The 13,394-nt window shown below is 38.6% G+C and overlaps 1 protein-coding gene across 1 annotated transcript in view; it reads right to left on the reverse strand.

Annotated features, from left to right (window-relative positions):
• Positions 1-13,394, reverse strand: part of CDH12 (cadherin 12, type 2 (N-cadherin 2)) — a 343,779-nt gene that overhangs the window by 224,211 nt on the left and 106,174 nt on the right. The window contains exon 2 of the mRNA XM_010832134.1: positions 10,522-10,816. Coding sequence (XP_010830436.1) covers positions 10,522-10,816 — 295 coding nt within the window. The remainder of the gene's footprint in view (positions 1-10,521; positions 10,817-13,394) is intronic.

Here is a 13,394-nt window from a genome sequence, read left to right on the forward strand (position 1 = left end):
ATTTTTCAGGCCACACTGTGCTGCTACTAAAACAATTCACATGCTTCTTTCAAGGCCACCCAAACATTGTCCGTTGTGTTACCTTTGCAACTGTACCGCTAATTAAAAAAAAAAAGAAATCAAACACAGGGATAAAATGCTCCAGGAACATACAGTCATAACATCAGATGTCCCTGAAAATGGTTCTGCCACGCTGTGTGCTGTAGACACTTCACCACTGACACCAGAGGGATAAACAGGCCTTGTTCAGTGTCATCAGATGTGTAAAACCCACTTAACACATTGCAAGGCAAGAGTGTCATCTGATAATTGGTGTTTCTTACAAATCAACAGCTTGTCTCCACACATTAACGGAAAAGAGCACTCTACACCAGAGTAAATGTAAATTGGGATAGAGAGTCTATTGGGTTCTTATATAGACTTTGCACAGTTTGAACAAAAGACAATAGTAAATATTGAGCTCGTGTGTCACAGGGAGGGACTACATAGCAGAAGGGGGTAAGATCACTAGCTGAGACCTCTACAAGTTAGGCATTCCCCTGCTAGTTTTCTAAGAATGATCATCACATTATTAACAGAATCTTCCCCCATTTATTGACTGCATTTTTTTTACCCAGGCATTGGAATCAGTGCTAAACATACATTTTTCTCCTTTACTGTTTGCAGTACACCTCTGGGAATAGGGTATTTTTATTCTTCATTTGTAGGAAAGGACATCAAATCAAAATGAGGACAAATAACCTATGCAATCCTCACAACGGGGAAACGGTAGACAGGGATGTGGACACTTAACAAGTTCACTGCCCACCTATTGTGTGGCTAGAATACACTAGAGCAGAGTTCTGTCCTCTGTCTCTCTGTAGAAATCTCTTTTCATTGACTATGACTAGAAAAGATCTATTCCAATATGGAAAATAATGTTTTAAAAAATCAGCATATTTCAGCTTCTGATCTTATTAGCTATTTCCTAGGTCAGCTTTTGGAGAAGGCAACAGCACCCCACTCCAGTACTCTTGCCTGGAAAATCCCATAGACGGAGGAGCCTCGTAGGCTGCAGGCCATGGGGTCGCTAAGAGTCAGACACAACTAAACAACTTCACTTTCACTTTCATGCATTGGAGAAGAAAATGGCAACCCACTCCAGTGTTCTTGCCTGGAGAATCCCAGGGACAGGGGAGCCTGGTGGGCTGCCGTCTATGGGGCCGCACAGAGTCAGACACAACGGAAGCGACTTAGCAGCAGCAGCAGCAGGTCAGCTTTGGCCTCTCATATCATAACTCTTGGTGGCTCAGAAAATAAACAATCTGCCTGCAATGTAGATCGAACCCAAGGTTTGATCCCTGGGTCAGGAAGATCCCCTGGAGAAGGGAATGGCAACCCACTCCAATATTTTTGCCTAGAGAATCCTAGGGTCACAAAGAGTCGGACATGGCTGAGTGACTTTCACTCACTCATAACAAATTATGAATTAAATGCAAAACAAATGAAGGGTCCCTGATTTAGATGTTGTTAACACATTTGGATATACAACTTAGAGGTAAGCAGCTCTTATAAGCACCCTAAATCCCTTTAAGAATCAGAAAAAGCCATTTCCTCTTTACTCATCTTCTAGAATAATTCAGTCCTAAAGCCTTTTGTGTTGGCAGAGATATGCAGTTGGGGAGGGGATACAGCAACCAGATCAAGGTACCTGAGCCAGATCTGAGTGAAGGAGCTGTCCATAAAGAAGGGCTAGCAAGGGGTATCAGGGATCGATTAGCATGAGTAAGGCATCCATGTGTGGGAAATATGGCCTGTGTGGGGCTTCAGAGCCCTAATGAGGTGAACAAAACCTCCACCCACAGTGGAGGAGACAAGATGATAGAAAGAATGAAGATCTTCGAAGCTGGAGTCACAGAGCACTTGCAAGGTGTCTTCAGGGATCATGACAATTAGAGACTGGGCTGATCAAACAAGAAAATGTATTAAGGATAGAACAGCCAGATTTATCACTCTTCTAAAAGAGAGTTATAAAATATAAAAGGATTAAAAACAAACAAACCTGGAATAAATGGTGGCATTAGATTGGAGTTGAAGGTACTAGATCATAATCATGGTTTTCAACATTTGTACAGTGATGGAGAAATAAATATTTTGTAGCTCAGCTGGTAAAGAATCTGCCTGTGATGCAGAAGACCCCAGTTAGACTCTGGGGTTGTGAAAATTCCCTGGAGGGGAGCATGGCAACCTACTCCAGTATTCTTGCCTAGATAATTCCCATGGACAGAGGAGCTTGACAGGCTACAGTCCATGGCGTCACAAAGAGTCGGACCTGACTGAGTGACTAAGCACAGCACAACATGTACATGTGCATAGATTTACTGTTTAGCTGTGCCCACTGAAAGCAACTGGGAATTATAATATTCTAATAAGAAAGAGCACATAGAAACCAGATTTTTGCTTCTAAATATTATTCTCCATAAGGGTGAGAATAGAACTTCTTGAAAAAATAGCTTTCTTCTTGACTAAGGCAGGAAACATGCAAAACAAGTCCCAAACATATTTTTGAGCCAGAAGGTAAGGAAGTATTCAACTAATTAAGGATGATATTAAAAGCACATAGAATTTAGCTTAGTGAAGATTTCATTGACCACATCTAAAAAATTTCAATGTTAAATAGATACCAATAGATTAGAATCAATTTAATAAAATTAGGAATCTTGAGACCACAGAGATATAAATTTCTAGATGGATACTTTGAAAATATGATGATGACTAGGTTATTTGTCCAGTTTTAAAATTCCTCTTAACAAAATATGTAATAATTACAGGAAAGATAGAGCAATTTTACAGTGGAATCAGCATCTAATATAGACAACCTCTATATACAGCTCAGTTACATCTTCCTTCAATATTCACATCTTTATCTAATCCCATTTCCTTGAGTGTAGAATGGGCTTATCAAATTGATTCTTAAAAAGTACATAGAATATGGCAGAAATAATAGGAGATCAGACCTCCCATGTGACACAGCAGTAAAGATTCCACCTGCAATGTAGGAGATGCAAGAGACACAGGTTCAGTCCCTGGGTTGGGAAGAGCCCCTGGAGAAGGAAATGGCAGCCCACTCCAGTATTCTTGCTTGGAAAATTCCATGGACAGAGGAGTCTGTCTGACCATAGTTCCTGGGGTCGCACAGAGTCAGAAACGACTTAGCACACACACACAGTAGGACATCAATTCCAAGATAACAGCCACATGAGGGCCTTAGTAATGCTTTCTCCTGACAGGAGAATCTTCAGAGGAGACCATATTCCTGGTAACTAGCTTGACACGAAATCCACAAGAGACTTTGCAACAGAGATACTCAGCCAAATCCACGCCCCAGACAAGAGATAATACATGTTTGTAGTTTTATAGTTTTGAGTCTCTAAACCATTGGGTAATTTGTTACACAGTAGTGCTGCTGCTGCTGCTAAGTCGCTTCAGTCGTGTCTGACTCTGTGTGACCCCATAGACGGCAGCCCACCAGGCTCCCCCGTCCCTGGGATTCTCCAGGCAAGAACACTGAAGTGGGTTGCCATTTCCTTCTCCAATGCATGAAAGTAAAAGTGAAAGTGAAGTCGATCAGTCGTGTCCAACTCTTAGCGACCCCATGGACTGCAGCCTACCAGGCTCCTCCATCCATGGGATTTCCCAGGCAAGAGTACTGGAGTGGGGTGCCATTGTAGTAGATAATACCAATTTCATTCCTGGCAGTGAGGTGCTGCCATAACAAATACTTAAAATGTGGAAATGCTTGTGTAGTCAGGCAGTGGGCTTTGAGGAGAATGTGTCAGTACAAAGTGCCTTGAACACCTGGTTTATTGAATCATCATTCCCTTGCAAGGTAAGTGAGGAAGCTGTAAATGAGGGCTCGCAAGAAAGTAAGAACTTTTTACTGGGAACTAGAGGAAGAAGGATCATTGTTATGCAGTGGCAGAAATTTAGCAAAACTGTTGCTTGCATTTATTTGGACAATAGAAAATGCATTTAGTGACTTTTAAACAAAAACCTATCCAGGTCTTGCTGCTTTTGAATGTTCTTGGTCTTTCCACATGGCAAATGACACTAAAAGTAAGAGGTGACTTCCATGCAAAGCTTAAATCCAGGACATTGACCTGGAGCATTTTACTATATAAGACATTATGGAGACAATTGATGAAGCTTTAATAGAGTCTAAAGATTAGATTGTAATAATACATTAAAGTTAATTTCCTTATTTTGGTAAATGTATTTTTGTTGTGTAAGGAGAATGTGTTTATTTGTAGAAAACAGGCAAAATTCTTTCTCCAGTTTCCTAACAATGACTATGCTTATGGGGCACAGATGAAATCAGTGATAGTTTCCCTGTTCATTCTATCCCACTTGAGCTTCTCTATGTGCTCATGGCTGGCACATATGATAAAATGTTGCTTTATCATTTTATGTTTGTCTGTTTGTGACACTTCTGTGAAAGCAAGGAAGTATGGAGATTTATGCTTTGAAATAATAATAATGGTGTAATAAATTATGTAAATAAATAATGGTATAATAAAACATTACATTTTAACTATAGTCAGAGTCTTCACTATTTCTTTCTTGGAGCTGGACTATTAAGTATGACCATGTAGAAAATATTCTCTGATTAAAAACCTACCAACCGAGGCTTAAGCAGTACATGAACCGTGAATTTCCAAATGTTCAACCTGGATTTAGAAAAGGCAGAGGAACAAGAAATTAAACTGCCAATAGCTGTTAGATCAGAGACAAAGCAAGAGACTTCCAGAAAAACATCTACTTCTGTTTTATTGACTACGCCAAACCCTTTGTGTGAATCACAACAAACTGTGGAAAACTCAAGAGATGGGAATACCTGACCACTGTACTTGCCTCTTGAGAAATCTGTATGCAGGTCAAGAAGCAACAATTAGAACTAGACATGAAACAATGAACTGGTTCCAAATTGGGAAAGGAGTACATCAAGGCTGTATGTTGTCACCCTGCTTATTTAACTTAGACGCAGAGAACGTCATGCGAAATGCAGGGCTAGATGAAGCACAAGCTGGAATCAAAATTTCCAGGACAAATATTAATAACCTCAGATATACAGATGATACCACCCTTGGGAGAAAGAGAGAGGAACTAAAGAGTCTCCTGATTAAAGTGAAAGAGGAGAGTGAAAAAGCTGGCTTAAAACTCAACATTCAGAAAACTAAGATCATGACATCTGGTCCCATCACTTCATGGTAAATATATGGGAAAACAATGGAAACAGTGACAGACTTTATTTTGGGGGGGCTCCAAAATCACTGTAGATGGTGACTGCAGCCATGAAATTAAAAGATGTTTGCTCCTTGGAAGAAAAGCAATGACCAACCAAGACAGCATATTAAAATGCAGAGATGTTACTTTGCCAACAAAGGTCCATCTAGTCAAATCTATGGTTTTTCAAGTAGTCATGTATGGATGTGAGAGTTGGACCAGAAAGAAGGCTGAACACTGAAGAACTGATTCTTTTGAACTGTGGTGTGGGAGAAGACTCCTGAGAGTCCCTTGGATTGCAAGGAGATCAAACCAGTCAATTTTAAAGAAAATCAGTCCTGATTATTCATTGGAAGGACTGATGCTAATGTTGAAACTTCAAAACTTTGGTCACCTGATGCAAAGTATTGACTTACTGAAAAGCCCCTGATGCTGGGAAAAATTGAAGGAAGGAGGAGAAGGGGAAGACAGAAGATGAGATGGTTGGATGGCATCACCAACTCAATAGACATGAGTTTGAGCAAGCTCTGGGAGTTGATGATGGACAGGTTAGCCTGGCTTGCTGCAGTCCATGGGGTTGCAAAAAGTCGGACAGGACTGAGCAACTGAACTGACTGAACTGAATAACCTACCAAAAACTCCACCAACATTTTCATCCTGGAATTTATCCCCAAACCTCATGTGAAACAGAATGCAACTCATTAAAAAAAAAAAAAATCCAAGAGGGTGCATGTTATTTATTTTTTTGAAGCCAACAGTGTAATTCCTTGTGATGTATACTACTTTACTTAATTCTTTCTAAACATTTTTTAAACTCAGTGAATAAGAGATACTTAGTCCTCTGATTTTTTTTCTGATGCATGGAACACATCCTCTAATTATAAAATAATATAGTAATATAATATTAATACCAAAGTCTTTACAAGCACAGCTGAGATTAAAAACTAATATAAAGCTTCCAAAGAAATTTTAGAAACCACTAACCATAGAAAAAGGATATAATTGATTGCACTAACTTTGTTATAAAGAACCCAGGAGTCATTCCTATTTTCTGATCCATAAGAGTTTTCATAGAAAAATAAAGATGAAATAGTAAATGATACTGCATGTAATTATCATAATGGTTAAGGAAAACAGGAAATGCAAACCTCCGTTAGTTCACTTGGCCCCTAACTATTGCTCAGAAAATGGCAGGTCTTACTTCATCAATTGTGATTTACAATTAAGATCTATAACATGTGCCATAGGGATCTGGTTACGAATATCCCAGTCAGTGGCTTAAAAATGGCTGAGCTCAGGCTGAAGAAGAAAATACAGGTATAAATATGGATTTAAATATCTTAAACCTGTCAGCATTCTAGGAAAAGTAACTGAAACTGCACACCTTACTAATGCAAAATCATCAGATATTAAAGAGGGCTGCTGCTGCTGCTGTTGCTAAGTCGCTTCAGTCGTTTCCGACTCTGTGCGACCCCATAGACAGCAGCCCAGCAGGCTCCCCCATCCCTGGGATTCTCCAGGCAAGAACACTGGAGTGGGTTGCCATTTCCTTCTCCAATGCATGAAAGTGAAAAGTGAAAGTGAAGTCGCTCAGTCATGTCCGACTCTTAGCGACCCCATGGACTGCAGCCTACCAGGCTCCTCCGTCCACGGGATTAAAGAGGGCACATTAATGTAATTCATTGTTACTCCAATGATCTTACAGAATTAAGAGCACATTCATAACATCCAGAGTTGTCTCCAAGGAGAAACTTTGAGTTGGGGAATATCTGGATCATAAAGTAATTTCCTTAGGTCAGAGTAAAGGCAATTTATCTGTGAATATTACTTCCATAGCATATTAGATATAGCACAAGTTAGTGACAAAGTGACCTTTCTCTTAAACAGTTAATAGATTCACTATAATTTTCTTCAACTTTGGGGAACTAAATATGTTCCATAGTCTTAGAAGTCTTAAATACCAATTTCCCTCAAAAATTTCTACCATCCTGCTCACCACTATCCTCCCTTTGTAGAGTTATGAGTTTTATAATTTTCACATTTGTTAATTTTGATTCCAGGTTTAATCATTCATCATATTTTCAGATGTAAAATCCATTATTGCTAAATTGGCATTTTCCTAATAGATTTTTTTTCTTGACCTTTTATATCACAACTAAGCTATCTTTTTGTTGTCCAATCTTTCAGTCGTTTTCTACTCTTTGTGACTCTTGGAGCCCTCCAGGTTCCTCTGTCCATGGGGTTTTCCAGGCAAGAATACTAGAGTGGATCACCATGCCCTCCTCCAGGGGATCTGCCCAACCCAGGGATCAAACCCATGTCTCCTATATTGGCAGGTGAGTTCTTTACCTCTGAGCCACTAGGGAAGCCAAAATGAATGTTAACTTAACTTGAATATTTTTTTACTATCTGTTGAGAAAAATAAAAAATTATATTGAGAGATAGAAGAGTAAGCCAAAGTTCCCTGATTAAAAAAATTTGAAATCTGCTTGCTCCTATGTATGGAAGTGGAACAGATTAGGCTGAATGGAGAAGGAATGATATTACCTCTCATTGATACAATTTATTTAGATATGTATTTTCTAAATTGGCTGTGACTTTTAGTAAAAATGAAATAGGAGCATTCTTGATTGTTGGGGAAAGGTAGTTGTTTCCCAGAGAACACCTCAAGCGTAGATATGCAAAGCCAACTATGAGATTTTCCACAATAGCTACATTGTCCAATACACCATAGTCAGTTCTATCTGGTTTTGACTGTATATTATTTTAATAGTCCAGGGGAAATGACACAGAGCCAGGGATTTCCTAAAAGGGATGTAGCAAAAGAAAACAGAGAGAGAAAAAAAAAAATGGGCCAATTAGAGCAGTAAGCCATTTCCGGATGCTAAGGAGGGTATGCTTGGGAATGGAGTTCAGGTGCTCTAGGGAGATAACTGTGATGTTAGGATGCAGCTGTTTTTTTTGGTCAAGTTAAAGCTGAAACAACTCGCACAAAACTAACCAGGTCTTCTCTTAATAGGTGTATTTTGGTTATATGTATATGTAGGTTTCTGGGAGATGGCAAAAGTAGTGCCTGATAGTTTTTCAATTTCTAATATTTAATATGTAAATGGTGTTTACACTTGTTAGTATTTATCTGAAAATGGCATATTATGTAAACACAATCCAAGAATACCTGGGTGAACTCATAGCATATGATACAGTTCCATATTAAAAAAAATACTCCTCTGTTATTAAAAAAAAACTATATTTTAAAAGGAGGGTGCATTGAAAATAAGTTTAGGTATTTATAGAAGTCTCTTGAATAGCCAGTGAAAATTTTTGGCTATTATGTTATATGGCAAAGCATTTTAAAGAACCTGTTCTTCCATGGATCTTTCTGATAACTCATGGTGGCACAGCACACTCTGTCTCACCCCAGACCTGGACCACTCCAAGCCTGGGCCACTCAGTTCTCCTACTCACCTACCCTTGGCTTGAATTTCCAGATTTATTTCTCTCTTCATGCATTAGCTGAAAATTCTTTATATACAGAATTTTTATAAATCTTTATATAAAGGTTCAGCTCTTCAGCCCTATTCTTTCTCCTAATTGGCATAACAAAAGACCTAATGGATTATTTAATAAGACAGAATTTTCTAATATTGCAGAGGGATGTGTCTGTTTGCTTTAAGGATGCTGTTTCAGTACTAAAGAGTAACTAACGGTCATGAAATCATGTAAATACTTCCAGTTTACATGAAGTAAGCACCAGGTTAAAGTACGTATGTACTGGATTTCATTGTCTTCTTAAAAGCCATACTTTGTCTCAAAGTACTATCTTCATTTTTGTCCCCCCCCTTCATTTTTCTACTTGTACTTATCTTCAAAGTGCAAGTTTATAAACAGCTATCCATATTTTCAGGCACTATTTTCTAATAAGACATTTCCCAAACTGTATTTCTAAATCTCTAGGAATCATAGCATAGCATAAAAGAAGCATTTCAAAAAAAAAAAAAAGTAGCCCTGAGTATGCACACAAAAGTTTAAAATCAAAGTGAACTCCTCTGAGCTGATTTCTTAGGTCAAGGAGAGAAAATGGTCTTTGAATGCCTGATAAGGTCACAGACACAATTTCCAGTGCATTTATGGTAAATCCATGTGACAACTCCTATAGCCACTAACCTGCGTCTGCCCTCAGGGTACCCTGTACAATCTTCTTTGCATGTCTGGGATGGTTGAGGGGGCAGCAGGAGCCCTCTGAGAAATGTAAGACTTAGGAAATATTAGCAGTGGCTCACACAGAGCATTTCCAGTTGAAACCAGAAGTGATGAGGAACTTTATCTTACAAATGTGCTAGAAACCAGAAGTTTCTATGAAATAAATTCAGGGACTGGTTGTGGTGACTTTGCAATAAAAGTTATAATTAAAAATTGTCATTAACGCTGGAATCCTTAACTCATTGGCCCTAAAATACATATTATAGGACTTTGTGAATTTTGGTTGTTGTTGTTCAATTGCTAAGTCATGTCTCATGAACTGGAACACACCAGGCTTCCCTGTCCTTCACTATCTCCCGAGTTTCCTCAAACTGTGCTCAAATAGTGTCTATTGAATCAGCGATGCCATCCTTTGGGAATTTAGGTAGTAAAATTTATATTATATTTAAATTATTAAGAATTACGATGATACTATAGCCTAACTGTAAATTTATTCTAGTAATGGCTATATAATGATACTTGCCTCTGGGTTTGATGGAATAACTGCTATGGGTTATTATAGACACAATACCTGTTATTCAAAGTCTCTCTGGATAGCTCCAAAGCATGAAACACATCCCTTTATGAACTCCTTCCAGATGAAATACATGTTTTGGACAATTTATTTTGGGCCAAGAATTACTATTTGGTATTTGGTGTTACCTCCAGAACTGTGTAGGAGCCTGAATTTGTAATGGCAATCACTTTCAGTACAAAGTGAGTTATGTCCTTAAAATAAAATGGCACTCTATGAATTCAGGGAAATATAAAGATTGTAAAATAGTGAAGAAATGTTATATGTTCTAGATATTTATGTATCTATTCAAGCATTTAGAATGGAGCAAGACAAGAAAAAAGTAGAAAAAAATGTTGAAAAAGTAAATGAAATTAGTTGTATCCTACATAGTGCAAGAATAATCTCCTGGGTTACAAGTAAGATATTTCCATCAACCTGCAGAAAAATACATGTTGAAAAGGCCTCATCGTAGCATCTGACAGAATTTTTATTTGCTTACTCACCCACAGGAGACATTTCTGGAACACTAGCAATGTAAGGTCCATCCAAAAACTTCGGCTCATTATCATTAATATCCTGCACTTTGATGATGAATTCTGATTCAGGCTCCAGGGGCTTCCTGGTTTCTATGTCCACAGCCTGAGCACGAAGGGTGTAGAAAGGTTTTTCCTCTCTATCCAGGCTCCTTATGGCATGAATGTCCCCTGTAGTTTCATCAATGGTAAAAACGGTGCCAGCGCCATCTCCTGAGAGGGTGTATTTTACAGTGCCCTCTCCTTTATCTAAGTCAGAATGGAGCTTTAGGGAGAGAGAGACAGAGAGAAACACAATTAAAGGGATGGTCACATGTTAAAAAGTCATACTTGCAGTATAATTTTTTATTAGAAAAGTTAAACCAAAATCTTACAGCTCTTTTTTCCCTTTTATTTCACTAATGTTTTTTTTTTTACAAATATTTTTAACACAAAAATGTGAAAAATGTATGGGGAGCGCCTACATATACTATATATCTCAGAGATTCCACTGTTTCCCTTTCAGTCTTACTATACAGGACTTTTGATTTATCACATAGGTAGATCACACATCTATCCTTTCATTAACTCTCCTGTCAATCTATCTTATTTCTCCACGCATTACAGAGATCAGAAGTATAGCCTCAAATCCATCAACATGTATAAATATAATGATTTTGAACATTTACTTCTTTCACATACTTTGGGGGATGAAATTTCATAAAATGAAATGCACAACTCTTAAGCATACTTATTGCTTCATTTTAAATGACTGTTGTATTAAAATAAATTAGCTGATATATATTGAATCAGTCCATAGTGTCACAAAGAATCGGGCATGACTGAGCATGCACATGCATGCACACATTTTAATCAAAAACCTTCCAAATACCCTGAAGATAGAAGTCGATAATGTGCATCCAGTGAGAGAGATAGTAAAAACAAAACAAAACTCAGAAAACACTATCTTTTCATTTGAAAGGAGAGGACAGTTTTGGCGTACCAGGTCGATTTTAGATATGAATGATGGAGTATCTCATTTTAACAGACTGACTCTCAGTGAGTTATTCAATCTTACTCAGCCAGATGATGTGTAGAATAACTGATTATTCCTTCAGATTCACAAATATTTAGCTATAATCTGTACTATATATTTGAAGTTTCGAATTTCTGCTAATTTCTTTTGAAATTCAGCACATGCCTAATTGACTGTAATACAATATGGAATGAGAAACAGAAATATAATAGAGGAGAAGACCATTAAGAAGAGAAGTTATTATTGTGTTTATTGTGTATTATTGTATTGTAAATCAGTGTTTTTCAAACTGGAGTCCAAGATTTAACATAAGATGACCCTGATGCTGGGAAAGATTGAAGGCAAAAGGAGAAGAGGGCAGCAGAAGATGAGATGGTGACTGACTCAATGGACATGAACTTGAGCAAACTCCAGGAAATAGTGGAGTATAGGGAAGCCTGGCCTGCAGCAGTCCATGGGGGCCACAAAAAGTCAGACACAACTGAAGCAGCTGGGCATGTATGCAAATTATATAAATGTTTCATTATACACAATCTCTAAGAATATGTATAAGTGAAAGTCACTCAGTTGTGTTCGACTGTTTGACACTCCATGGACTATACAGTCCATGGAATTCTTCAGGCCAGAATACTGGAGTGGGTAGCCTTTCCTTTCTCCTGGGGATCTTCCCATACCAGGGATCAAACCCAGGTCTCCCTCATTGAAGGTGGATTCTTCACCAGCTGAACCACAAGAGAATTGCCAAGAATATGTATACTCATATATATAATGTGAATAATATACATTCATATTCTAGTTAAATTTAAAAGGATGCCTATTTTTATAAATAATATTAATTTTCATCCAGATACTGATCTGAAATGTTTTAAAATATGTTTTATCTGATTTCAATGTTCAAATTTTTGGATTTAAAAGCTCATTCCAGTCAACAGAGTAACCAAAGAAAATATGTTGAACTTCTAGTGAAACTGAAACCATTTGCGCCATATTTGAGAAGGCAATGGCAACCCACTCCAGTACTCTTGCCTGGGAAATCCCATGGACGGAGAAGCCTTGTAGGCTACAGTCTATGGGGTCGCGAAGAGTCAGACACGACTGAGCGACTTCACTTTCACGCACTGGAGGAGGAAATGACAACCCACTCCAGTACTCTTGCCTGGAGAATCCCAGGGACGCGCAGTTTGGTGGGCTGCCATCTGTGGGGTCACAGTGACATGACTTAGCAGCAGCAGCAGCATGCAAGTATAACTCTCTTGCAAAATTTTGGATAAAGATGAGTTTTGTTTTTCTTAATGTTTCAACACAGCCTAAAAGTTTTGAAAATATTTTAAAGCATATAATAATCCTTTGCAAATAAGCATTGTGTGTATTCAGTTCAGTTCAGTCACTCAGTTGTGTCCGACTCTTTGCGACCCCATGAACTGCAACACGCCAGGCCTCCCTGTCCATCACCATCTCCTGGAGTTCACTCAAATTCACGTCCATCGAGTCAGTGATGCCATCCAGCCATCTCATCCTCTGTCGTCCCCTTCTTCTCCTGCCCCCAATCCCTCCCAGCATCAGAGTCTTTTCCAATGAGTCAACTCTTCGCATGAGGTGGCCAAAGTACTGGAGTTTCAGCTTTAGCATCATTCCTTCCAAAGAACATCCAGGGCTGCTCTCCTTTAGAATGGACTGGTTGGATGTCCTTGCAGTCCAAGGGACTCTCAAGAGTCTTCTCCAACACCACAGTTCAAAAGCATCAATACTTCAGCACTCAGCTTTCTTCACAGTCCAACTCTCACATCCATACATGACCAATGGAAAAACCATAGCCTTGACTAGACGG

Source organism: Bison bison, unplaced genomic scaffold (assembly GCF_000754665.1).
Source record: "Bison bison bison isolate TAMUID 2011002044 unplaced genomic scaffold, Bison_UMD1.0 scf7180017864538, whole genome shotgun sequence".
Classification (NCBI taxonomy): Eukaryota; Metazoa; Chordata; class Mammalia; order Artiodactyla; family Bovidae; genus Bison; species Bison bison.